Below are 26,254 nucleotides of genomic sequence, written 5' to 3' on the forward strand. Positions count from 1 at the left end.
ACATCACTCATGACATGGTCAGTGACATCACTCATGACATCACTGATGACATCTCAAATGACATCACTGATGACATCATCCTTGTGATAGAGTGGTAGACCTCCTCTTCCCCTAATATAACCTTTGATACACACATTCAAAAATAGAAATTAAAATTTTAAAAACAATGGACATACCTTTACCAGTTACAACAACCTATATAGTAATTCTTTGATCCAAATACACATCCACTCATTCACCAACAGTCCTATACAATCACTCATACATGTACTCACTCATCATATGTACTCATACACCTATACATCCTGTTACACAATGCCACTCATCCATAGAGGTACTCACACACATAGTCACTCATGCTAATAAAGAATCAAACATACATTTACTTGCATATACAGTTATACACACACCACCACACTTACTTCTACGGAAACTTACACATACTTAGTCTTTAAAACAATCACTTATAGAAACACATACTTATTCATACAGGAACTCTTTCAATCTCTCACTCTCACATATACTCGCTTATATACATCAATAGTCACATATACTAGTTTAAAACATATGTAGTTACTCATAAAGACACTATTGAGACAGTCATTCACTCACTAACACACCCATGCACACACTCACCCACCCATACAGTCCTGCACACATGCTGTCTTCAACACATACAAACAGTGAGTCACTCATTCATGCACCTATGCACTACGTAATACCCCCCACAGAACCATACAGACACTCAGACACTCATACTGATACTCAAAAAACCAACTAATAACCTATATAGACACTCATGTAGCTACTCACCAACCCATGCAGCCACTTATACACAAAGTGAGAGACTGATACAGATATTTACATATTTAAACATTACTCACTAAGCCATGTATTCACTATGATACACTTAATCAGTCAGTTACACAATCAATTTTTCAAAAACAAATCATCCATTTAGACACTTATATACCCATTTATTCTTCCATCGACCTTGAGATATACATATATAAAACATATTTAATTTTCAGAAACACACACATTCACTGGATGATGTCATCAGTGATGTCATCAGTGATGTCATGAGTGATGTCACTGACCATGTCATGAGTGATGTAATATGTGACGTCATCAGCAGTGCATTGCGGGCGCGCGAGTTATAGTTAGCTGAACTAACTATAACGGGGGAATTTCATTGGTTTTTTACGAGTAAAATGTCCAGCTAACTATAACATGTGTGAAACCTATGGTTTTTTCACTGAATTTCTAAGGTTTTTTAAATGCTAATTCCTAACTATAACGTGTGTGAAACCCATGGTTTTTTCACTGAATTTCTAAGGTTTTTTAAATGCTAATTCCTAACTATAACGTGTGTGAAACCCATGGTTTTTTCAGTGAATATATATATATATATCAAGAGATAGATAGATAGACATTGACTGAAAAAACAAAGGTTACAGGGTCATTATAGTTAGGAAAAAGAATTTTAAAAAACTATGAAATCCACGGAAAATACCAAAGGTTACAGGTACATTATAGTTAGGCTCACATTTCATTCTTACAAAACAAGTGAAATTCAGCAGTTATAGTTACCTGAGCTAACTATAACGTAAGTCCAAGCAATGCACTGCTTATGACATCACATATTACATCACCCATGACATGGTCAATGTCATCACTGATGACATCTCAAATGACATCACTGATGACACCATCCACAGAACCACTCGCACATCCACTCACACACCCACACAAACATTCATACATCACTCACACATACTTACAACCGTTCACACACCCACTCACTCACCCATAGACAGAAGAGTGTAAGAGTAAAGTTATGGATGAAAATGGACTCATATGTAAGTTTATGTTTGTGATTAAGCCCCTTCCTTGTGAGATTTGCATAATTACTGTTTGCAGAAATTGTACAAAATGACAAAAACAAATTACACAAAATGATGTGTAATTATATAAAATGCTGCCATCAGCATTTTGTATTAATTTTTTATAGCACAAAATGCTTCCTCACATCTATTTTTGGCATGAGGAAGCATATTGTGAAAAAAAATAGCACAAAATCACATGTGCCGCACACAATGTTTGGTCTGTTTGTGTTCTTCTCGTGCTTACTCGATCGGATTTTACCATGAATGAAGTCTTAATTACATGATGTGGAGATAAAATGTTTACTATAACCGTGCAGAACTCAATGCTATTTTTCTGAAACTTTTCCCGACCCTCTTCAAAGAAACGTTTTCCAGTTCCTAACAAGCAGCACCGCTGCTCTTTACTGCCGGAGTTTGGTCAGAGGGGCCTGTCTCATTCCCTATGTCATCGTACAGATACATTTTTTGGCTGTGCCTTTCAAGACAGAATGCTTCAACACAGAAGCATCCATAGCCCAAGGTGGCCTTTTCACAATATTAGAACAATTTTCTAGCAGTACTCTCTTATTAATTTATCAGGGAAAATGATGTATGCCTTCCCACCAATTCCACGCTTATACCACACTCTCCAGAGGATTAAGTGATACAGCAACACAGGAGATTGGCCTATTTCTGGCCTTGCTCGTTTAGCTTTTTAGATCTTCTTTATCTGAGTGGACTGTTTCTTCATGTCTTCCAACAGCTGACAAATGTGTGAGCCCCATCCCTGGAAGCCTAGTTATCCACATTGCGGCATATCTGAAGAAAGCATTATTATCGGTTGTACGAAGTTACGATGCATGCTTTTAACACGCATGCCTTTACCAGGCATTTGTTACAATGCATGCATTTACCAAGCATCTGCCTTTACCACCCCGGCAAGAATAAATAAGGTAAGTGAAAAAAAAAAAAATATATATATATATATATATACCTGGACTGCCACTCATCTCAAAGGAAGCAGAGGATCTGCTGTTCAAAAGGACAGTCCATGACCACATGGAGAGACAAGGATACTGGAACGGCATCTCCGGACTTGAGACCAGCGGGAATGCGAGGTTGGAAGTGAGGGCTTAGAGACTATTTGTTGCCCAGCACAGCGCTACGATTTCCAACCTAACCACGTCTCAGGTCAGCCTCCTATCTGGAGTACCAAAAAAGTCTGGCTGAACAGAAACACTAATCTGCGACACGAACGAACTGCATGGTGGGATTTGCAGTCTCTAAACACTGAACTGCTCAAGTACTCTCTGTGAAACGTGACTTAGGTGTGCACCACACTACTTTAGAGAATGGGCCAATACAAAGAAATTTACCTGGAAACTTCAAGCACCAGTGGCATTTGAAAAAGGCTATCGCTGAAACGCGTCATGCCAAACTTTTCAAATAAATAGCTTTACTAAGCCCCGCCGTGTCCCCTTTTTTACTTCGGCGGAAGAAGACGTTTTTCAGATATATAGCGTGTAGCCAGTGACACGCGAGGGTGACCCTTCCATAAGAGTCCTGGGTTCAATGGCTCTTACCTGGACCGCCGCCCATCCCAAAGGAAGCAGAGGATCTGCTGTTCAAAAGGACAGTCCATGACCACATGGAGAGACAAGGTTACTGGAACGGCGTCTCCGGACTTGCGACCAGCTGGAATGCGAAGTCGGAAGTGAGGGCTTAGAGACTATTTGTTGCCCAGCACAGCGCTATGATTTCCAACCTCACCACGTCTCAGGTCAGCCTTCTATCTGGAGTACCAAAAAAGTCTGGCTGAACAGAAACACTCATTTTCGACCCAAACAAACTGCATGGTGGGATTTGCAGTTTCTAAACACCGAACTGTTCGAGTGCTCTCTGTGAAACGTGACTCAGGTGCGCACCACATTACTTTAGAGGATGGGCCAATACAAAGGAAGTTACCTGGAAACCTCAAGCACCAGTGGCATTTGAAAAAGGCTATCTCCGAAACGCGTCATGCCAAACTTTTTAAATAAATAGCTTTACTAAGCCCCGCCGTGTCCCCTTGTTTACTTCGACAGAAGACGACGTTTTTCAGATATATAGCCAGTGACACGCGAGGGTGACCCTTCCATAAGAGTCCTGGGTTTAATGGCTCTTACCTGGACCGCCGCTCATCCCAAAGGAAGCAAAGGATCTGCTGTTCAAAAGGACAGTCCATGACCACATGGAGAGACAAGGTTACTGGAACGGCGTCTCCGGACTTGCGACTTGCAAGTTTGGAAGTGAGGGCTTAGAGACCATTTGTTGCCCAGCACAGCGCTACAATTTACAACTGTTAGAAATGGGAACTCTGGTTGGCTAAGGCTTGCGCCAAAGCCAGGCATAGACCACCACTCTAGTCAGGGCAAGGGAGTTGCACGCCAAAGATAGCCCCTGCTCACCCCCTTGGTAGCTTGGCACGAGCAGTCAGGCTTATCCCGGAGGCCATGTGTAAAGCGTTTACGCACGCACACAGCAACGACATCCCAGGCTCACCACAAAAGGAACTCCACACAAGGTTATATCAAAAATGGCCTTTGTATTCTCATAACACATTAGAACAGTAATCACATAATAGACATTGTGCCACCTGGCACTAGGTAATATCTACAAGGGATTATTTACACCTGGTAGGGCCCACGGGGCCACTGTGAGGAACCATCACAAAGTGAACTTGGTACAAGTAAGACATATCATGAACGTACAACCAGTAGTCACTGGTAACCACTGTACTCAGCATCATCCTGTAACATAAACCACATTATGCACAGTATCACATTAGGTGCCAAACAGATTGTACGCCAACCTCATCAGTCTAACATCTTAGACCCTAACCTCCTAAACATCACTCACATTAGGGGTATGCTCACAGTAGGAAATAATCTCACTGGCATAAACACATTACATACATAATCTCATCCCCAAACGCATTTAGAGGCATGAATCACAGTAAAGCATCACATTTCCTAATATCACGTAGACCACTGACCCCCTGGCCAACTGGCCTTCCCAAAGGGGCTCAAATGTCCTGTGTCCAGAATGTCAGGGCTGCTGCCATTGCAGCGAAAGCAGAAAGCGCGCAATGCATGAGGCAGAGGAGTGCATCTCACTCCTATCTCTCTCAAAGATGCCCCCAAAGGAATGATGGCCTAACCATTGCAGCTGCCCACTACTTGCTGGGAAGCTGGGAACATCACTGGCACCCACTGTGCCTGGCTGACCCCCTCAGGGACTCTGCATTAAAGAAATGCGGGCAAAAATGTGTCAGCTGCCCACTGTCAGGCGGGGCAGCTGGGGCGGGAGCACGAGCACTGACAATGTGCTCCAATTTGGGAGCCCCGGGCTCTCAAGAATCACCATGCCCCCTTCGTTGGAGCGGCCCGCTCTCTGGCGGGTCCGCTCTGGAAATGGCACTACTGGCGTGCCTAACGTGGAGCCCCTCTCACCTGAGCTCTGTTCTGGCGGCACTATTCGGCGAGACTCCTACGCGGCGAGGGCCGGCACTGACAATGTGCTGCGGGCCCCCTCCGGCTCAATCCCCAAACTTTGGCTGAAACTGGCACCACTTCTCTCGAGGATCCCGCGAGGCTCCCCCTGCTCGCTCCTTCACCCGGTCCTTCTCTGGGGACACGGGACGTGGCAGGAGAGCCCGCGAGGCTCCAGACGACTTCCCTCTCTGGCGGCACACGGGGCTTCCCTTACTCACGGGAGCCCCGCTTCAGAATGCGCCTCGCTTCCGGCGGCACGGCCCTTCCGCTTCCGTCCCCGAGGCCCCACCCACAACCAGGCGGGCCGCGGATCACGGTTGCTTTACTCTTCGCGGCGAGAACGAGGGGTGGGCTCCCTCTTAGGTTAAATATAAAAATAAGCAGGGTGGGCACCCGCCATCATAAAAAAAGCACACACCAGCGGGGTGGGCACCCACAACTGAGACAGCAATAAGCGGGGTGGGCACCCGCCATTTCCTTCATCATGGGGGAATCCCTCACACCGGGATTCCCTCTCAAAAGGGCTGCAGCGCTGCGCTGCCAAGCCCACGCTATCTCCCCCATTCAGAATCAAGCGCTTACAAGGCGCTAGAAGCAGACAAAGGTGCTGCAGCAAAAAGAATAAGTCCAGCAAAAAGTTCTTTTAGGACTCAAGGGTAATGCAGGGCCCAGGGAGGCAAGCCCTCACGGCAGCCCCCCTGGGCCCCAACAGCAGCACGCCCCAGCAGGATCAGCACACCAGAACTGAACAACATCATGGGGTCACAGCCCCTACTTTTATACACCATTTCTCATTGTGTAAAGTGCAGGGCATGGGGGAACCAGATGCAACTGGTTCAGGGGGGATTTGGAGCACTTTGCTTTGCAAGCTCCTCTTCCCCTTTGTCAGGTGGGGGCTAGGTGATCAGACACACCACAGGGAGCGGAGCCAGCATTCACTAGGGCAGGCACCATCCTATTCAGAATCAGGGGATTACCCCTCCCACTACTCTTCCTCCAAGTGTCCCATTCAGCCTAGCGCTGACTCACCCTGCCCCTCCTAGAGCCACCCACACCTCTCAGCTCCTGTCAACCACAAGCCAGACATGCAATTCACATCAGGCAGGCAGACACATAGCACACAGAAATACCAACTTTCAAGAGTGGCATTTCTCCACCAGTCACCATAAATCTGCGCGCACCATTGCGCAGCATTTATCGTCACGAGTTCATACATACTAAACTCGATCCTGCACTCCTCTCATACCAGGAATTAACATGGACACATTTATCCCCCATGCATTCCTATGGGAGGGCAGGCCCATCTCACCACACGTACACAGAGAGCACACACACTTTACACTGGACCACAGTGCTAAAGTGCCCAGAGGCCTAAACCCACCACCACCATGTCAGAGCTTAGGGTGAACCTGCCAAAAAGGGCCAAGGCCAACACCAACCTAACCACGTCTCAGGTCAGCCTCCTATCTGGAGTACCAAAAAAGTGTGGCTGAACAGAAACACTCATTTGCGACACGAGCGAACTGCAGGGTGAGATTTGCAGTCTCTAAACACCGAACTGCTCGAGTGCTCTCTGTGAAACCTGACTCAGGTGCGCACCACACTAGTTTAGAGGATTGGCCAATGAAAAGAAAGTTACCTGGAAACCTCAAGCACCAGTGGCATTTGAAAAGGGCTATCGCCGAAACGCGTCATGCCAAACTTTTTAAATTAATAGTTTTACTAAGCCCCGCCGTTTCCCCTTGTTTACTTCGACGGAAGAAGACGTTTTTCAGATATATAGCGTGTAGCCAGTGACACGTGAGGATGACCCTTCCATAAGAGTCCTGGGTTCCTTGTCTCTTACCTGGACCGCTGCTCATCCCAAAGGAAACAGAGGATCTGCTGTTCGAAAGGACAGTCCATGACCACATGGAGAGGCAAAGGTTACTTGAACGGCGTCTCTGGACTTGCGACCAGCGGGAATGCGAGGTTGGAAGTGAGGGCTTAGAGACTATTTGTTGCCCAGCACAGTGCTACGATTTTCAACCTAACCACGTCTCAGGTCAGCCTCCTATCTGGAGTACCAAAAAAGTCTGGCTGAACAGAAACACTCATTTGCGACACAAACAAACTGCATGGTGGGATTTGCAGTCTCTAAACACCGAACTGCTCGAGTGCTCTCTGTGAAACCTGACTCAGGTGCGCACCACACTAGTTTAGAGGATGGGCCAATGAAAAGAAAGTTACCTGGAAACCTCAAGCACCAGTGGCATTTGAAAAAGGCTATCACCGAAACGCGTCATGCCAAACTTTTTGAATAAATAGTTTTTAAAAAAGAAAACAATTATTATTATTTTTGGGGGGGAATACTTCCAAAACCCCATTTACTAATTACCCTTACCACCCTATGCCCCTACCCACCCGAAATACCCTTACCATACAATACCCTTACGCACCCTACACCCTTAAAACACCTTTACAACCCGATACTCCTACCCACCCCAATTCCTTCAATGTATATACACACACACACATACACACACACACACACAGACAGACTTGCCATGCGTGGTAAAGGTATGCATTGTAAAAGCACCAAAAACATGCATGGTAAATGTATTCATCGTAAAAGCAACGTGTTTAAGGCACTGAGTGGTTATAACTGGGTTGTGAAGCATGTTTCCCTCAGCATCATGTGTATCGAAACAAACAGTTCTACTGGAAAATAGCACTAAAGTAAGTGACACCGTTACTTTAACTGGGCCCTTGAAAAGGAAATTCAGTCTCTCCAGCCAGCTCGGAATGATATATCTATTAATCAATTATTTTTCTGATTCGGGAACCCTCATGGATTCTTATAAAAATGATCAGTTAGTCCTTGTGGTACATCTTAACACCCCTGATGATACTTTCTCATTGAGATCTGGTTCCTCATTTGGATGTACAACTTTTCCTGGGTTCTATGCAGTCCATTGAGCTAATGGTCTCCTATGATACACATCACAGACCTTGTTGCCTGATAGTCAGCCTTTCTTTGGTAGCAAACACTAATGGCAGGAGAATTAGCAAGTGGTGGTGAAGTATTCTGTGCACTCTGGAGACTGAGTAGTGGAAGATTTATTTGGCTTATTCTTAGTACTACACATCAATCTACCAAGCTTCTGTCAGCGAGATATGGAGGAACAGAGAATACTTTATGACATCACACTAACTAAACCAGTCCCCAAGGCAGAGAACGAGAGGATGCCACATTAATGACTTCTAAAAAGCTGCGCATTTGTTTGCACAAAGGGAAGGTGTTTCTTCAGATTGTTATCGCATCCAAAACGCCTCAGCGCGACTTATCCTCGACGTACCACGACACGGCCACATCACCCCCCACTTGAGAAACCTGCAATGGCTCCCCGTCAACAAGAGGATCTCTTTCAAGCTCCTCATCCACGCACACACAAGACCGGCCCAGCCTACCTCAACAGACGGCTCTCCTTCTACATCCCTTACCGCCAGCTACGCTACACCAACCTCTCACTCGCCACCGTCCCACGCATCCGAAGAACAACCACCGGCGGGAGATCTTTCTCCCACCTCGCCGCAAAGACATGGAACACCCTCCCACTGAGCCTACGACAGACCCAAGACCTGCTGACCTTAGGAGGATACTCAAGACCTGGCTGTTCGATCAGTAGCGCCCCCCCAGCACCTTGAGACCCTCTTGGGTATGTAGTGCGCTTTACAAATGATTGATTGATTGATTGATTGATTGATTGACATTCAATCGCTTTAGACGTTTAATCAATGGCAATATCAATATGCTTAGTCAAGATGGCTGAAATACTCCAGAATGTGAAGTCAGTATGAGAATAATATCGATATACTATATCTTTTCCCCTGTTCCAAGCTGTAAACTCAATGTATTACATTTTCCACATACAAATTTCTACAGATTTTAACTAGTGAAATTTGTAAAACTGTTGGGCACACTTTGAACACTACTTGTAATTTGGATATGGACTCGTGCTCCTATTTGCAACAGAATCATGATTACAGGGGCACTCACAAAACGGCTCCTTTTTGGAATGGGCAAGCGCTATCAGATCATCTGATTGCTTAAACAGCCTATAGTGGACTTTCCTTAAGCACAAAGGCAATAGACATCTCCATGCTAGATAATACATGGATATCCTCTTCTACTTTGAAATGCTGTAAAATTTGAAATATTCATTCTCTGATGGCAGTGTTTCTTTGCTCACTCCACCAGAGTTTTGGCAGTGTTGATGGCATCTCTAAGACATTTACTAATTGCAGCCTCTTTTGGGCAGCAACAGCCACTTCTCATGCTTTTGTAAGCCTCTTGATGCAGGTATGAGACAGCAAGGTCTGCACAGTCTATATTATTGAAGCCTGGCCAGGCACACTATATCTTCTCCAACCAAGTTGGAAAGGAGAGAGAGTAGACCACACAGATATGCACCATAAAGGTCATGCCTCACTATGAAGGTTATTTTCCCTTCCATCTGGTGAGATCCATCATGGAGGCACTTTCTTGACCTACCCAGCTTTTGATTCTCTGTCAAAATAAATAAGCAGTAAACATCTTTTACCACGAATGTGTTACAACACATGCCATTACCCCGCATTTATTACTCCGCGAAATCTTTTACAACACAGGGTTTTACCCCGCAAACCATTACAACGCATTCCCAGAAGCAATGCCCCAGTGAAGTTAGAATAGTAAATAACATTGTAATGGGGAATGCATTGTAATGGATTGCGTTGTAAAGCCCTGTGTTGTAAAAGATTTTGCGGAGTAAAAAATGTGGGGTAATGGCACGCGTTGTAAATGCGTGCAGAGTAAAGTGTCCTATTCGTGGTAAGATCATTGTATTAAATGGGATCCCTCTGCCTTGGTAGTGCATTAGGTGTCAGGGGTGAGTTGGCAACTGTGTCTTCACCAGGCTGCTCCGGTTTTGAACAGGAATGTGTGAACCCCAGAGTACAGTGCTAGGTGCACCATGGAGTAGTGAGGTGGTTGATCAAGTGTATGTGTGTAAGCATCTTTTTTAAATTTGGATGAAAATATTTTACGTTATCAATTCTTCCTCTATGCAGGACAGTCCCCTCAAGATGAGACAACATCCATTTTATCACTGTATACCCTAAGGAGTTTTAAGATGTACCTTAGGCTGACCACAGTTCCAGCCTTTTTTGCCATGTTTGGGTCTCTTCAGTGTGAAGCAGTTGATCTGCTTTTAGTAATGCAACTGGAGTATACTGCTGATATCAAAATACTTCTTTAACATGTAGAGAGTGGTGAGAACGAAACTACAACGGTTTTGTGCGGCCAGATACCACCTATAATGACTCCTTTTTGTTGCTGCCCATAAACTGTGGTCTTCACCCTAGGACCAAGGCAGAATCAAAAGTTGTGTATGCAAATGTTAGTCTGAGGAACACTACCTTTTAGAGTATGACCCTTATGTTTGCTCAATAAGCCTGTCAGAGCGTAATCCCTACAATGAAACAGTGTCTGCGGAGGCACTGCCATAGGGATTACGATGTCCCTTTACCCTTTGCCTTTACATGGCGGTCCGACCGCCATGTAAAGGCAGATGAATTAGGACTTCGGGGCCCCCGTACCCTGTGGGCCTCCGCTATAGGGCCAGGGAGCAGAAGTGGTGCACCCCCAAACATCCATGTACCATGTGCTAGGTACAACATGGTACCTGGCACACACTATATGGATGTTTAAAAACATGCCTTTTTCAATTGTGGCTTGTGCTGTGTACATGTCGGGCAGTCTCCATCCCTATACGATGGCGGTCGGACATTCCTCCAACCACCATCGTAATGAGGGCCTATGAAGTAAATGTAGCTTATTTATTTCAGAAGGTGCATTCCACAAATAGAATTGCTCATGGGAGTCTACAGAAGTTGGGCTTAAAAAAACAATGCTGATTCACCTTGGCATAGTGCGATATTCAAGCCATAAGGACCCAGGAAAGGCATTTTTCAATGATATGAGTTACTCTTCTTAAGCCCAAACTGCCTTTTTGGTGCATCAGTCTTTTGGGAATCCTGTCCATTTCAAAACCACTTGACTCTTGTGTGTCCTCCATGTTAATGTTTGATGGAACGGGTTTTATATGCATGTCACTTGGTTCTGCTGCTTGATAGCTTGGTGAGGTTATGAAATGCTTATTGTTTGCCTTCACTCTCCCTTCTGCCTTTCAGATCAAAATGGACTCTCAGATGACAAAGCAGGCACTAAACGAGATCGAGACGAGACACAACGAGATCATTAAGCTGGAGACGAGCATTAGGGAGCTGCACGATATGTTTGTTGACATGGCCATGCTGGTGGAGAGCCAGGTAGTGATGGTGGAAGAATGTGATGGAAGGATAAGATAGGTGAACAAGTAGAGAGATGAAGAGGTGGAGATAGGGATTAGATAGAGATAGGGATAGGGGGATGGGTTGGTACATATGTGGGTGGCTAGAGAGATCGGCTGATAGAGGGGTGGAATGATATATAGATAACGGAAAGGGAAATGGATGAATGGAGTCATGGGCACATGCAGAGATGAACAATGGAGAGATGTGTGATAGACATACGGACAGAGAGATGGACAGCTGTATGTACAGAGAGGAATAAACAAAGATCAATGAATGTATAAAGAAATTGACAGGCATTACAGACCCACACAGCATTGGACATAGCGAGAAAGATGGATAGAAAGATAGATGGATATGGAAGACAGGGATAGGGTTGGCTAGACAGAGCTCAATAGAGAGGTTCGAAACTCTGGGATAGATGGATGGAAAGATGACTTAATAAAAAGGCATGTGATAAAGGCCTCGTTGGAGGCTGAAACGCGTAATGGCGGAGGTGCGAGAGTTTTCCAAATAAACCAACTTTTCACTGACCCTGGGTTTGATGCAAAGGTGGGTGGGCAAAGAGTGGGACGCACATAGAGGTGTAGTAATTGGGTGGTGGATAGTCAGGTCAACAGATAAAGAAGTACGGAAAGATGGGTGACTAAATGGCAGGTAGTGACAAATATAGCGAGTTGAGTGGCTAGATCTAAGGACAAATGTGTGGAAAGATTCACAAATGGAGGAATAGAAACACAGAGAGACAGGAATGAATGGTGAGAGACAAGGTGATAGTGAGGTGAGGGGTTAGTGGAATGAATGGATAAGGAGACATATGCACAGAAAGAAGGGACAGATAGAGAAGTGAAGAAATAGAGAGATGGTTTGCTGGAGAGATGACAGACAGAGGTGAGTAGCTGATGGAATGCTGGAGAGCTATCTAAATGGACACCGGCAAGAGATATGGAGTGACAGTGAGAGATAAATGCGGGAGGGATGTGTTTGGATGAAAGGAGAGAGAGAAGTTATAGATTGCAAAATGGAGTAGTGTGTAGGTGGATGGATGGAAGATGGCTGGAATGCCTCAGAAACATCAGTTGATTGGCTAATGAATGTAAATGTAGCGATGACAGACAGAGAGGTATCAATTGGAAAGTTATTGACAGGAGGAGGGTGGGTTTGTGGTTGGCCTGTCCTACCTCTTGAACTTCTTGTGTTGTTCTGTCTTGGCTGTAGGGGGAGATGATCGACCGCATTGAGTACAACGTGGAACATTCCGTGGACTACGTGGAACGAGCCGTGTCTGACACCAAAAAGGCTGTAAAATACCAGAGTAAAGCACGCAGGGTGAGTGAAACTTTCCTTCAATGCTCCCAATCAGAACTGTGCTATCTTGGTAGCATTTAATGTGTGGGCCTTGGGTCAAGAAGAGATAGTCCACATCAGCAAAAGTGTGTTACATTTGATGTCTCTGTCATGCCTCTTGATGATATAGAAAGTGAACAAGTCAATATTAATCTTATATTTATGAACATCTTCAGAAAACTGTTATTTCCGCGAAACCCATCAATTATTTTATCACTATTCCATTTCCCAACTTTATTTTGTGCTTACCAATTAAGTTAGTTGACCCAAAAGATTACAAGTCTAGCTTTAATATAAAGGCGGCAATGGGTATAGAATAGAACATTTTAAGAACATGTTGCTCTTTAAACACTCTTTCAGAACAGAGAACCAATTGGGTATGGAAATAGAGCAGCAATCACAAAACTAAGTCCAGCTGGAGTTGGAAATCACATCTGCTTAGGACTCTTTGTATATTTCGTATATATTTCAATACTCTTAAAGATCTACGACAGTCTTAGATTCCATATTTATGGAAGTACTTTCACCAGCCTTTATATACTCATGCAGATTTACCACTGAGGTCCTCAGTACGAACATGTCAGAATTTGGCACATAGATACCGGGGCAAGATTTCGACTCAAAATGGTGAATAACTACATGAATCCGGTAAGACGGGTTTCTTTTTAATGTACTTTTTCCCGTTCTGATGAAAAAATCACTGAGATTTCCACCTGCTCAGAGCAGACCACATTTTTTAATATGAGGACCAGTAGGAGGCAGGGGTATTGGGTTATGGGGCTGCTGTTTTGGCCAGACTTGAACCTCTCCGTGGGGCGTTTTGTCTTCTTCCCCCCTGCTGCTGCAGGGCTCAGGTGGGAGTAGGCAGTGTTACCACCCCAGCCAGAGCCGGACTGGGAACAGCAACCAATCCTGGCAGATTGCTGCTCGACCAGCCCTGGGAGCGGGCGATGCTAGTAAGAAGCACTGCTCCCGCTTTTGTTAGAGGGGGGCCAGTATTGCAGAAACTGGCTCCCATGGCCACAAAACCGCCCCCACCCCTCTGGCCCACGGGGTAAACACCCGGTACCCGCTACAGCCAGTCCGACCCTGACCCCGGTCCCTCTCTCAGCACTATCAGACAGGCCTATAGTCTCTGGGCAGAAATGATCAGGTCTGTAGTTTGCAGACCCAATAATTCTGAGCCTTGAGATACCGGAGCACTCAAAAATGTGGGAGGCAGATCCGGAGTTATTGCTCCGGATAAAAATTCCACCACTCATAATGAGGGCTTGAGCGGAAACTTCATTTGAAGTAGACTGGAAGAAATGCACTTTTGCACTTAGAGCTTTTTTTATAAGAATCCTGGATTGACTGATGGCTTCTTTAAAAGAGATCTGACTTTAGCCTACTTCCAGATTTTTTAATTCCACCTTTTGAGTGGTGCTCCCTGATTCATGGTTAGGGCTAACCATTTGTTAACTAGGTCAATGTCAGTTTTTAGAGAACCTGATAAAGTGAGTGAGGTATTAGCTAATAAATTAAATACATCTTTTTCATTGACCTTACTCCATTGGTGTAATGTACTATTTGTTTCTGCTCTTCCTTGTTTCATATTATTTCCTTCTAACCAAACAAAAGGAATAATAGAATGATCATATAAGATTACTGCCGCCGGCTGCCTCACCAACAATGTGTTATGGTTAGCACAGATCGAGTATATTGTGTGACCATCTCAATGACTAGGGTAACTGACCAACTGATTTAATTTGGAAATGGAAAGTGTTTCATTAAGCATTTAAATAGCAGCATTATTTATTTCATCAATCAGAGGATTAAAATATCTAAGTAAAGTAAAATTAGCAGCCTGTAAGCAGTGTGTAGCTAAGATGTCAGGCAGCTAATTCAAAAATTCAGCACCATGTCCAGATGGGCGGTGTTCCAGCCCTCCTGAGAAGCATGATTGCTCAGAGGTCTTAACACAGAAGCCAATGCCTTCAGCTCCTAAAAGGTTTTTTAAAGGGAAGCTGGCAAACTGAAGGCTATTTCAGAAAATGATGACGAGTCCTTCTCCGCTCTCTCCTATTTTTCCTTTATGTAAGCTAGAGGATACCTGTGGGACCGCTAAGGCAAGATCTGGGGTGGTAGATTTATTAAGCCAGGTCTCAGTTATAAAAACAATATCTATAGTTTTCTCTCAAATTAGGTAAAAAAAATCAAGAGCATGTTTTGGAAGAGATCCTGCATTTATCAAACACTCAGAAAGCTTATTTGTATATTGCTTTGTCCTTTGAGTAACTTCCTCCGACATATACTTAGTGGCACCCTCTGTTGGACATATGATGTCCATATACTTCCAACAATTACAGCCCCTCGTAGCCTGTATTGGTATTATTGAGGCACAGTATGTTCTTAATAACGTAGGGTGTTCAGTAGTATGTGCCAGTCTATACGTAAAACCTGAGGAAAAGCTGACAGCATGGTGGGAGCTGGACGCAAACAGGTGCAGATGATCTTGCATAAGTCACCCTAAGGTGGGCCCTAGGTGGTCCACAGGGCAGGGTGTTGTGTAAGTAAAAGGTAGGACATGTACTGTTAAGTTGTGCACGTCCCCTTCTTGACAAACAGCTAAATTCATTTTTCACTACTGTGAGGCCTACTCCTCTCATTTGCTAACATTGGGAATATCTTAATACAATTTTAAGCTGTAATTTCTAATCAGAAGGAGTAGCTGTAAGAAAGTGCCCTCTTTGTGCATGGTTTCCCCCACTTTTTGCCAAACTGCTGATGTACTTTGACAGAGGATTATTATTCTGCATTTGTTAAGCGCATAGCTACCCTAAGGCATCAATCAATCAATCAATCATAGGCATTTGTATAGCGCACTGCTCACCCGGAGGGTCTCAAGGCGCTGGGGGGGGGGGGGGGGACGCTACTGCTCGAACAGCCAGGTCTTGAGTTGCTTCCTGAAGGCGAGATGGTCTTGCGTTGTCCGGAGGTGGATGGGGAGGGAGTTCCATGTCTTGGCTGCCAGGTAGGAGAAGGATCTTCCTCCGGCGGTGGCTCTGCGGATGCGGGGGACGGTGGCAAGAGCGAGGCTGGCGGAGCGGAGCTGGCGGGTGGGCTTGTGGAAGGTCAGGCGGCTGTTGAGGAACTTGGGGCCCAGGTCGTGGAGGGCCTTGTGTGCGTGGGTGAGGAGTCGGAACGTGATTCTTTTGTTGACGGGGAGCCAGTGCAGGTCTCTCAGGTGTCCGGAGATGTGGCTGTGTCGGGGGATGTCCAGGATGAGTCGTGCTGAGGCGTTCTGGATCCGTTGGACTTTCTTCTGGAGTTTGGCGGCGGTGCCGGCGTTCCTGTAGTCCAGCCGACTGGTGACGAGGGCCTGGGTGACCGTCTTCCTGGTCTCGGTGGGGATCCACCGGAAGATCTTTCGAAGCATGCGCAGGGTGTTGAAGCATGAAGACGAGACGGCGTTGACTTGTCTGGTCATCGAGAGGGAGGAGTCCAGGATGAAGCCTAGGTTGCGTGCGTGGTCCGTTGGCTTGGGGGTTGCTCCCAGGGCGGGGGGCCACCAGGAGTCGTCCCAGGCAGAGGGTGATGATCCCAGGATGAGGACCTCCGTCTTGTCTGAGTTCAGTTTCAGGCAGCTGTTCTTCATTCGGCGACGTCTTTCATCCCTTCGTGTAGGCTGGCTCTGGCGGCGTCCGGGTCGCTGGTGAGGGAGAGGATCAGCTGGGTGTCGTCGGCGTAGGTGATGATCTTGAGGTTGTGTTGACGTGCGATGGTTGCGAGGGGGCTCATGTAGACGTTGAAGAGGGTGGGGCTGAGCGATGACCCTTGTGGAACGCCGCAGATGACTTCGGTGGCCGCTGACCGGAACGGGGGAAGGCGGACTCTCTGGGTTCTTCCGGCGAGGAATGAGGTGATCCACTCCAGGGCCTTCTCCTGGATGCCGGTGTTGTTCAGGCGCTGTACCAGGGTGCGGTGGCAGACAGTGTCGAACGCTGCGGAGAGGTCCAGGAGGATGAGGGCCGCAGTTTCCCCGTTGTCCATTAGGGATCTGATGTCGTCTGTGGCTGCGATGAGGGCGGTCTCCGTGCTGTGGTTGGCTCGGAAGCCGGATTGCGAGTGGTCGAGGGATCCGTTGGTCTCGAGGAAGGCGGCTAGCTGTCTGTTGACGGTCTTCTCGGTGACTTTGGCAGGAAACGGGAGGAGCGAGATGGGGCGGTAGTTCTTGAGGTCGGAGGGGTCTGCAGTTGGTTTCTTCAGCAGGGCACTGATCTTGGCGTGTTTCCAGCACTCCAGGAAGATGGCGGTGTTGAAGGAGGCGTTGATGATGTTGCGGAGGTGGGGTGCGATGATGTGGTCGGCCGTGTTGAAGATGTGGTGTGGGCAGGGGTCTGTAGGGGATCCGGAGTGGATGGTGTTCATTGTGCCTGTTGTGTCTTCGGTGCTGACTGGGGTCCAGGTGCGGAGGGTGGCGGTGGGGGGCATCGGTTTGGTGGTGGGTTTCGTGGTTGGTGGGCCGAAGCTGTTGTGAATGTTGGCGATCTTGTCGTGGAAGAAGGCTGTGAGGGAGTCGCAGAGGTCTTGCGAGGGAGTGATGTCATTGTTTCCGGCGTCGGGGTTGGAGAGCTCTTTGACGATGCTGATGAGTTCCTTGCTGTTGTGGGTGTTGTTGTCCAGTCGTTCCTTGAAGGCTGTCTTCTTTGTGGCGCGGATCAGTTGGTGGTGTTTGCGGGTGGCGTGTTTGAGGGCCGTCATGTTGTCTGTGGTCTGGTTGGTGTGCCAGGTGTTCTCCAGGGAGCGGCAGTTCTTCTTGGAGGTGATGAGCTCGTCGGTGAACCAGGAGGCTTTCTTGCTGCCGCGTCTGCTGGGGGGGTTCTTCTTCAGTGGTGCGAGGGCGTCTGCGCAGTTGGTGATCCACTGTGTGTGGTTGTTGGCGGCTTCGTTGGGGTCCGTTGAGCTGGTGGGGGGGTTCTGGCTGAGGAAGGTGGTGAGCTGGTCGCCGGTGATCTTGTTCCAGCTCCTGCGGGGGGCTTGTTGAGGGTGGTGGTGGGTCGTCGTTTTACTGAAGCTGAAGTGGACGCAGCTGTGGTCAGTCCACTGGAGATTGGTGGAGTGGCTGAAGGTGACGTATTTGCTGGATGAGAAGACTGGGTCAAGCGTGTGGCCGGCGTAGTGGGTGGGGGTGGTTACCAGTTGCTTGAGTCCGAGGTTGGCCAGGTTGTCCAGCAGAGCAGTGGTGTTGCGGTCCTTGTTATCCTCCAGGTGGAAGTTGAGGTCCCCCAGGAGGATGTAGTCGGTGGAATTGATGGCGTGCGGGCTGATGAAGTCTGTGATGTCTTCGCTGAACTGTGTGCGTGGTCCCGGTGGTCTGTAGACGAGGGTGCCTCTGAACGTGGTCTTGGGGTCGGTGTGTATCTGGAAGTGGAGGTATTCGGCGGAGGTGAAGGTGTCATCGGAGTTGGTCGTGATGCGGATGGTGTTCTTGTGGATGATGGCGATGCCTCCTCCTGTCTGGTTGACGCGGTCCTTCCTGGTGATTTTGTAGCCTTCTGGGACGGCGATGGCGACGTCGGGCGCTGAGGAGGCGTTCATCCAGGTTTCCTTCAGGAAGGCAATGTCTGGTGCTGTCGAGTCGAGGAGGTTCCAGAGTTCGACGGCAGGCCTGTGAACGGAGCGGGTGTTGAGCAGGATGCACATCAGGTGTTTGTTGCTGGGGCTCGGTTTAGCAGGTGCGGTGTTGGGTCGGAGGCAGGTGAAGCGGCAGGTCAAGCAGGTGAAGGGTCCGTGGGTGCGTCTCGGGGTGGCTCGGTAGCAGGCGGTGTTTCGGCCGGCGTTGAGTGCGTGGAGGGTTTTGGCGTCGTAGATGTGCAGGGTGTGCTGGCGGCGACGAGAACCAGGGGGTCTGGCGCAGGGCGCGGTCCAGGCGCGGACGGGCGCAGACGGGCTTACCTTTGGCGCACCTTTGGCGCTCAATCGGCGCTCCCGCTGCGCGCGTCCGCTGCGCGGTCGCTCTGTGGGCGTCATAAGTAAGGAGCCGGGAGGGAGGAGCAGCTGGGTGGCGGGAGCGGGGCGGCGAATGGAATCACAGGGGGGCGGGGCCACAGGGAGGCAGCGGCGGAAAATTCCAAGAAGCAGCGGGCAGCGGGAAATTCCCAGGAGCAGCGGGAAATTCCCAGGAGCAGCGGGAAATTCCCAGGAGCAGCGGGCAGCGAGCGAAGGAATCTGCAGGCAGGAGGCGGCAAAGGCAGGCAGGAGCGGCAGCAGTGAGTGGGGTGACCAAGCCCTGTGGAGGGCTGAGAGGCATCCCAGCGCTAGCGGCTGAACAGGAGGACTGAGTGAGTTATAGGGTAGGAGGTTGACATAACCACGTTTTAAGAAGTTTTCGAAAGAGGAGAAGTCAAGGTTCCGAGTGAAGGTGAGGGGGCAGGGTGTTCCAGAGTCTATCTACGTTGTAAGAGAAAGATCTTCCTCCACTTCTTACCCTCTTAATTTTGGGAATGGCTGCAAGGTTAAGATTAGCTGAGCGAAGACATTTCCTGGGGCGGTAAAACGTGGTGAGGGAGCTGTTGATTACTGGACCCTGCCCTCATAGGGTCTTATGGGCTATACATAGAGATTTGAATTTTACTCTTTCCAGAATTGGCAACCAGTGTAGGGTCTTCAGAATTGGCTTAGCCGACTGTGTTTGAGGACTACCGTGACTTGGAGTTTCCTTATTGTTGCTTTAGGGGATCCTAGGTAAAGACAATTGCCATAGTTCAAATGAGAAAGGACCAACGCCTGGACCAGGATTCTCCTTGCCCCCATAGGAAAGAGAGGGAGGACTTTCCAAAGCTGTCTGAGAGTGCAAAAGCAGGCTCCTGGCAATTTTACTGCTTGGTGATCAAATTTAAAGGAGTTGTCCAGCCAGAGGCCAAGCCTGTTGATCTTAGTGTTAGGGATTGGGGCAGGGCCAAGGCAGATTGGCCATGTCTGTTTAAGATCAATACTAGTTGCGTTGCCCAAGAGCATTAGTTTGTTTTTTTCTCCATTGAGCCTGAGATAGGAGTGTTCCATCCATGTGGCCACTTTCTCCAAACTGGATTCAAGATCAGACGGGAGGTTCCGAGGATCGTTGAGGGCAATTACCAGCTGTGTATCGTCATCATACGTGACAATCTTAATCCCATAAGGCAAGATAATATCAGCAATTGGTCTCATGTACACATGAAACAATGTGGGGCTCAGAGACAAGCGCTGGGGGACTTCAAAGCTGAGTGATAGGCTCCTAGAAGTGGACTCCCCTGAGAAGACCTGGAATGTTCTACTGTCTAAGTAAGATTGGAGCCAGGTAATAACCCCACCTGAGACACAAACCCTCCTAAGTCTATTTAGAAGAATGTCAAAGTTGACCGTGTCAAATGCCGAACTTATATTAAGGAGGATAATAGCTACTGCTCCTCCCTCATCAAGGTTTTCTTAGATTCTTCGACCACGGCAACAAGGGCAGTTTCGGATCCATGTTGAGGGTTAAAAAACGGTCTGGGAATAATGCAGGAGGCCATGGGTTTCTAAAAGATCAGAGAGGGTTGTGTTGACATACTTTTCCAAGATCTTGATGATCATAGGAAGCAGAGAGATAGGACGATAGTTACCTGAGTCATCTGGGTTTAAGCTCAGCTTTTTGAGTAATGCCTTCACCATGGCATGTTTCTAGGGTGACGGAACCAAGCCTCGTGAAGATAGACCAATTGATCACCTCCAGGGTGACTGGGAGTATCACGTCTTTCGCTTTAGGGAGGAAATGGGGAGAAGCCGAGTCAAGGGGGGAGCCTGATTTTATTTGGGAGAAGATTTCTGACAAAGAATCCAAATTCATAGTTGGAAGTTCCTCCAATACATGCTGCGTGTAAGGTGGGGGCTTGTCCATTAGTAGAAGGTCACTAGGACATGGCCAGGAAATGCAGTATAAATATTTTTAATTTGTCCTTGAAAAAATTCATCAAGTTCATTGCAACGATCAGGGGAGACCTCAGAAGATATTCTTAAACCAGGGAGCATTAGGAGGTTCTTTGGGACGCGAAACATTTCCATGGGAGTATTAGCTACTGCGTTAATAGCACCTTCAAAGTAGAGTGCTTGTGCTTTTTTTAATTTCCGTTTGATAGAGTTTTATAGATTCTCTGTATTTCTGTTTACTCAGTCCATTGTAGTCTTTCCTCCATTTCCTCTCCAATCTTTTACAGGCTTGCTTGGGAGAGTACCACAGAGACATTTTCTCTCTCTCCTTTTATAGCTGGCTTTAACAGGAAAGACTGTATCCAGCGAGGACTCTATACAGCGAACATTTTTTTCTGAGGCTAAGATAAGACTAGAGTCCAACTTAGGCTTTAAATGTTCAAGAACAGAGATCCACAAATCTACTGGGAGTTTGGACCAAGGACGGACTTTCCTGCTGATGAATTTAGTGACAGGGGGTCGAGTTGATGGGCTCAGGGAGATGGGGATCAGAGAGTGGTCCGACCAAGGCAGGGGGATAGGGTCATCCACTGACAGTTCAGCATTATTAGTAAAGACAGGGTCAGGGGTATGGCCTTTCTTACGTGTGGAAACTTTAACTTTTTGTGCTAACTGAATGGCTAATAAGTCCTCGATTAAGATCCGATGCATCAGCCTTGTTGGGGTCGTCAAAATGCAGGTTAAAGTCCCCCAAAAGAGTAATGTTGGGAGAGGCGCCTGCTAATGTGGCTGCTACTTCAGGAAGAGGTTTGAGAAATTGACCTCACACACCTGGTCAATGGTAGATTAGAACTCCAGAAAAAGAGTGAGTGGAGTAGAGCGAGATAGTGAAAGAAAGACTTTCACAGTCTGCAATAAGATTGGGTTCCACACAACCTTTAAAGGAGTTTTTGTATATAATAGCAATACCTCCACCTTTCCTCTTGTCGTGATCTTTCCGCTGGATATTGTAACCACGGGGAAGGGTTTGTACCAGATCTGGTTCAGACTCTTCATGGAGCCAAGTTTCAGTTAAGAATAAAACATCTGGTAATTCTTCTAACAGAAGCATATTAAGTTCAAGGGAATGTTTTGATAATAGTTTGCAGTTTAGTAGAAACATATGTATGGGATGACTGAGCGTCCGTCAACCTCTCTGACATCGGGCGCAGGCTGAAAGAACTGGGTTCCTGCCAAACAGGTACCCAGGGGATATGTTCTTTCCCTAAAACTGCATTAAGACAAAACCCAATTGGCACTCTTTGGCCACAGGCCAGTCCCTTGTAAATGGTACCACAGGTACCAAGGGCACTGTGGCCAGAGAAGGCCTCTAAGGGATACAGCACTTATTGTGCCACCCTTAGAGGCCCTGTACATTTACACACACACACACTGCCATTGCAGGCTGCATGTTTTGGTGCAGAACAAAGTGAAGAGCCGACATGGCACACATCCCTGTGTGCCATGCCTACACCCCCTGCCCTGCCACAGGTCAGTCACCCCTCTAGCTGGGTGCACTATACCAGTGGTGAGGGTACAGGTGCATGAGCCCTGTACCCCCACTGTGTCGAAGCCAATTCTTAGACATTGTAAGTGCAGTATGGCCATTAAGAGTATATGGTTTTGGGGGTTTGTCATTACGAACTCCACAGCATCATAATGGCTTTACTGAAAACTGGGAAGTTTGGTATCAAACTTCTCAGCACATTAAACCGACACTGATGCCAGTGTGGGATTTAATAGAAAATGCACTCAGAGGGCATCTTATCGATGCCTCCTGAAAAACGACCTAACACTAGTGTCCAGGCTGAGTGGCTGCTCACCAGCTGTCACCACCATACATGTTTCTGGACCCCTGGGTCGAGAGCGTGCTGCTCTCGGGGGTCTGAAAGAATGCACATCCTGGGATGAGGTGCCAAGCCTCCTCCCTCAGGATGGGCAGGGTCCATGAATGGGAGGCTTCAAAGGCTTGCCACCAGTACTTATCCCCACTTTGGGCTAGAGAATCGGAGGGAAAACCAAGTGAGGAACGGAGGTGTGCCCACCTTTGCCAACCCCACCCCTCAGGTGGGGGAGGCGAGGTGAAGCACAACTCTCAGTCCCCACCATCTTGCAGATGGGGGGACCCAGCCAACCAGGGTGAGACATATGCCCCTCTCCCATTGGTCCCAACCTTTACTTACCTGTAATGCCCCTAAATCTCGTATTTAGGGGCACCCCTGAACCTTGACTAACAAGAACTGACAAGAAAAAAGAGAAGTACAGAAGAAACCGTGCTGAACTAAGAAGAGGAGGACGCTCTCTTACTTGGCCCCAGCCCTACAGGCCTGTCCCAACCTTGAACCTGCTCCAGCGAAATCCCGGTGTGTCCTGCAGCCAGCAACCTCAAGAACCCTGAGGACCTGCCCTGCCTTCCAATCCAAAGACTGTCTCCCGTGAGCACTGGATTTGCTCACCCACAGACTCAGGCACCAGGCAAAACCACAAGTCCGCACCACTCGGCACCCGACACCCACGTCCCGAGTTCGAGTGACCCAACACCACGAGGAGGTCTCCTCGGCGATCCTGGTCTGAGGTTCTGGTGATCTCTGACCTGCCTTGAATCTCCAAGCGAAGCCTGCAGCCCCTTTCTGGAAGATCCGCCTGACCACAACCTGGAGCTGGTAAGGAAAACCCGACGCCTAAAGACACCCCTGCACCCGGCATCCTACGGCCTTGGGTGGCCCAAACCACGGTGTCCCAGCATCCCAACTTACCTCTCCAACCGGTGGTCACCTACAGAAGATCTTCGCCCTGCAGTCTTTGTTTCAACCAGAGAATTCTCATTGAAAACAACAGGGCACCCAATGCCAAATCAGCACTATGCACCCAGCCGCCCCTGCGCCACTGCGGGTGTACTTTGGTTGCTAACTCGGATCCCCCTTTGCCCTGAGCCTAACACCAGAAGCTTCGCTCCCACAACCTTGTGGCCTGCTCGTGAGTAGCCACAAACTGAAGGCCCCCTATCCCCCATTAGATAACATTGGGCCTCAGCACTCTGCCGCTGAGGGTGCTTTGAAAGTGCATCCTTGACCCTGGGGGAACCCTGGTTCTAACTCCAGAATACCAACTCCCACAACCAAGTACTTACCTGTTAACTGATAACCACATTTTCTGCATAGGAGTACATTGACTGTTTTTCCTTGAAAATTGTAAAGTGTGGAGTTGGTTTTGTGTGAGAACTTGAAAAAGTGCAACAACTAAAAACTGCTTTACTTACCTTTTCTCTAGGAAATGACCCAATGTGATATCTAGGCATATCACATTGAGTAGAAAAAGTAATCCATAAAAGTAATCTGAAAAGAAATCAAAAGTAATCTAACAGTAATTTCCACTATATTGAAAAGATTTACAAACCTGTAACAAATACATATTCATTCAGGTTGCTTTTATTGTTCAACCTGCCTTGAAAAGTACCATTTACACTTACCTGTTCCAGGCTTGCTTGGTTCTAGAAAATAAAAATAACTAAATAGTATTTTTTTATACAAACAAATTGGCCTGAGTTCAGTCTTTGAGTGTGTGACATCATTTTCTGCCTGAGTTTGTACAACAAAGGCTTAACACTACCCTCTGACAAAGCCTTACTGCTCGCCCACACTACCACAAATAGAGAGTAAGGTGCTAACTAATTTTACCTCTGCCTACCTTTGGGGTTCCACTGGACTCTGTGCACACTATACCTCATTTTGGTATAGTATATACAAAGCGAGCTTCCTACAGTAGCTAAATCATGTTTTATATCTTTGGAATGGTAATGATAAGTCCTCTTTAATTGTGAAGTTAGATTTAACCTTACAATTTTAAAAAGGCCACTTTTAGAAAATGGCCATTTCTCTTCTCTTACTGCTCTGTGTGCCCTGCAGCCTGTCTCCAATAGACATCTGGAGTAAGTAACAGCTTCAGTTTGTGCATTCCCTCTAGACAACCACAGAAACAGTAAGGGTGGGTGTGACTCAGAATGTATCTTCATTCATCTGAAATCTCTTCCTGAGCTGGGAAAGTGTGGGGGGGGGGGGAGCTGAAACTTTCTGCTGAATTAGGCAGTGTCCTGTTTTCAACACGAAGATCTATTTCCCCCTACTTCTAGTCTGGAGCTAGAGCTAGGAAGAAAGAGGGACCTGTGAACTTTGTGGGCCAGCTTTGAAATCACCCCCACTTCAAAGGCACAACTGAGTATAAGTACTGGGGCTCTGACCTTACCAAGACAGTATACTACTGGACCTTTGAATAATCATGCCAGAAGTAGACAGCTGTACTACAAGGATTGACACTCTGTCTAACTGCTTCTCTAGAAGAACCGCTTTTCTGCTTTGCTTTGCTGTGATGCCCTGCTGTCTGCTGATCTCTGCCCTGCTGTGGACATGGACTGGACCCATCTCATTTGAACCAGAGTGACTCCAAGGGCTTGCTGGCTTCCCCCCTGTTTCAGGACCATCAAAGACTTCCTTCAACCCTACAACAGCACCTGGACTCTCCCATTGGTGTGTCTTACCATGCCAAGTGGTGCCAATCCAGTCCTGGGCTATTTAAAGGTGACTTTTGCTGTACAGAACCATCAAAACCAACACAGTGATTGCTTTGTGCTGATCGAAACCAACGCATTGCCCTTAGACGCTGACACAGGAAGTGATTGACGACATCACTTCAACAGATGGCACGGCTCAACGACGATGGACAGCATGGCTCCACAACAACACATCGCCTGCATCTTAAAGAGGTTTGTCGACCAATCCTTTATTGTCTGCTTGGATCGGAACTGATACATCTAGTCTTCGACGTCGAACACTTCCTCCATCCAAGGTACTTTTTTTGAGAGACCTATGTGAGCCCTGTAGCCGTCCTGCCCTCCATCGTGGTCAGCCTGAATTTTGGATTTATCCCGGTCCAGCACGACCTCAAGTAACCCCTAAGCGCTATTGCTTCTAAGCACTACATTTTGATTTAATCCTTAAAAGGTGTGTGTGGTGGTGTGTGTGGTGTGTGGTGTGTGGTGTGTGGTGTGTGGTGTGTGGTGTGTGGTGTGTGGTGTGTGGTGTGTGGTGTGTGGTGTGTGGTGTGGTGTGGTGTGGTGTGGTGTGGTGTGGTGTGTGTGTGTGTGTGTGTGTGTGTGTGTGTGTGTGTGTGTGT

The 26,254-nt window shown here is 47.4% G+C and overlaps 1 protein-coding gene across 1 annotated transcript in view; it reads left to right on the forward strand.

Annotated features, from left to right (window-relative positions):
- LOC146811738 (syntaxin-1B) overlaps positions 1-26,254 on the forward strand; it is a 350,949-nt gene that overhangs the window by 259,966 nt on the left and 64,729 nt on the right. Inside the window, exons 8-9 of the mRNA XM_085618730.1 lie at positions 11,615-11,752; positions 12,992-13,102. Of these exons, the coding sequence (XP_085474856.1) occupies positions 11,615-11,752; positions 12,992-13,102 (249 nt within the window). The remainder of the gene's footprint in view (positions 1-11,614; positions 11,753-12,991; positions 13,103-26,254) is intronic.

The sequence above is a fragment of the Triturus cristatus genome, chromosome 7 (assembly GCF_964204655.1).
Source record: "Triturus cristatus chromosome 7, aTriCri1.1, whole genome shotgun sequence".
In the NCBI taxonomy this organism is placed as follows: Eukaryota; Metazoa; Chordata; class Amphibia; order Caudata; family Salamandridae; genus Triturus; species Triturus cristatus.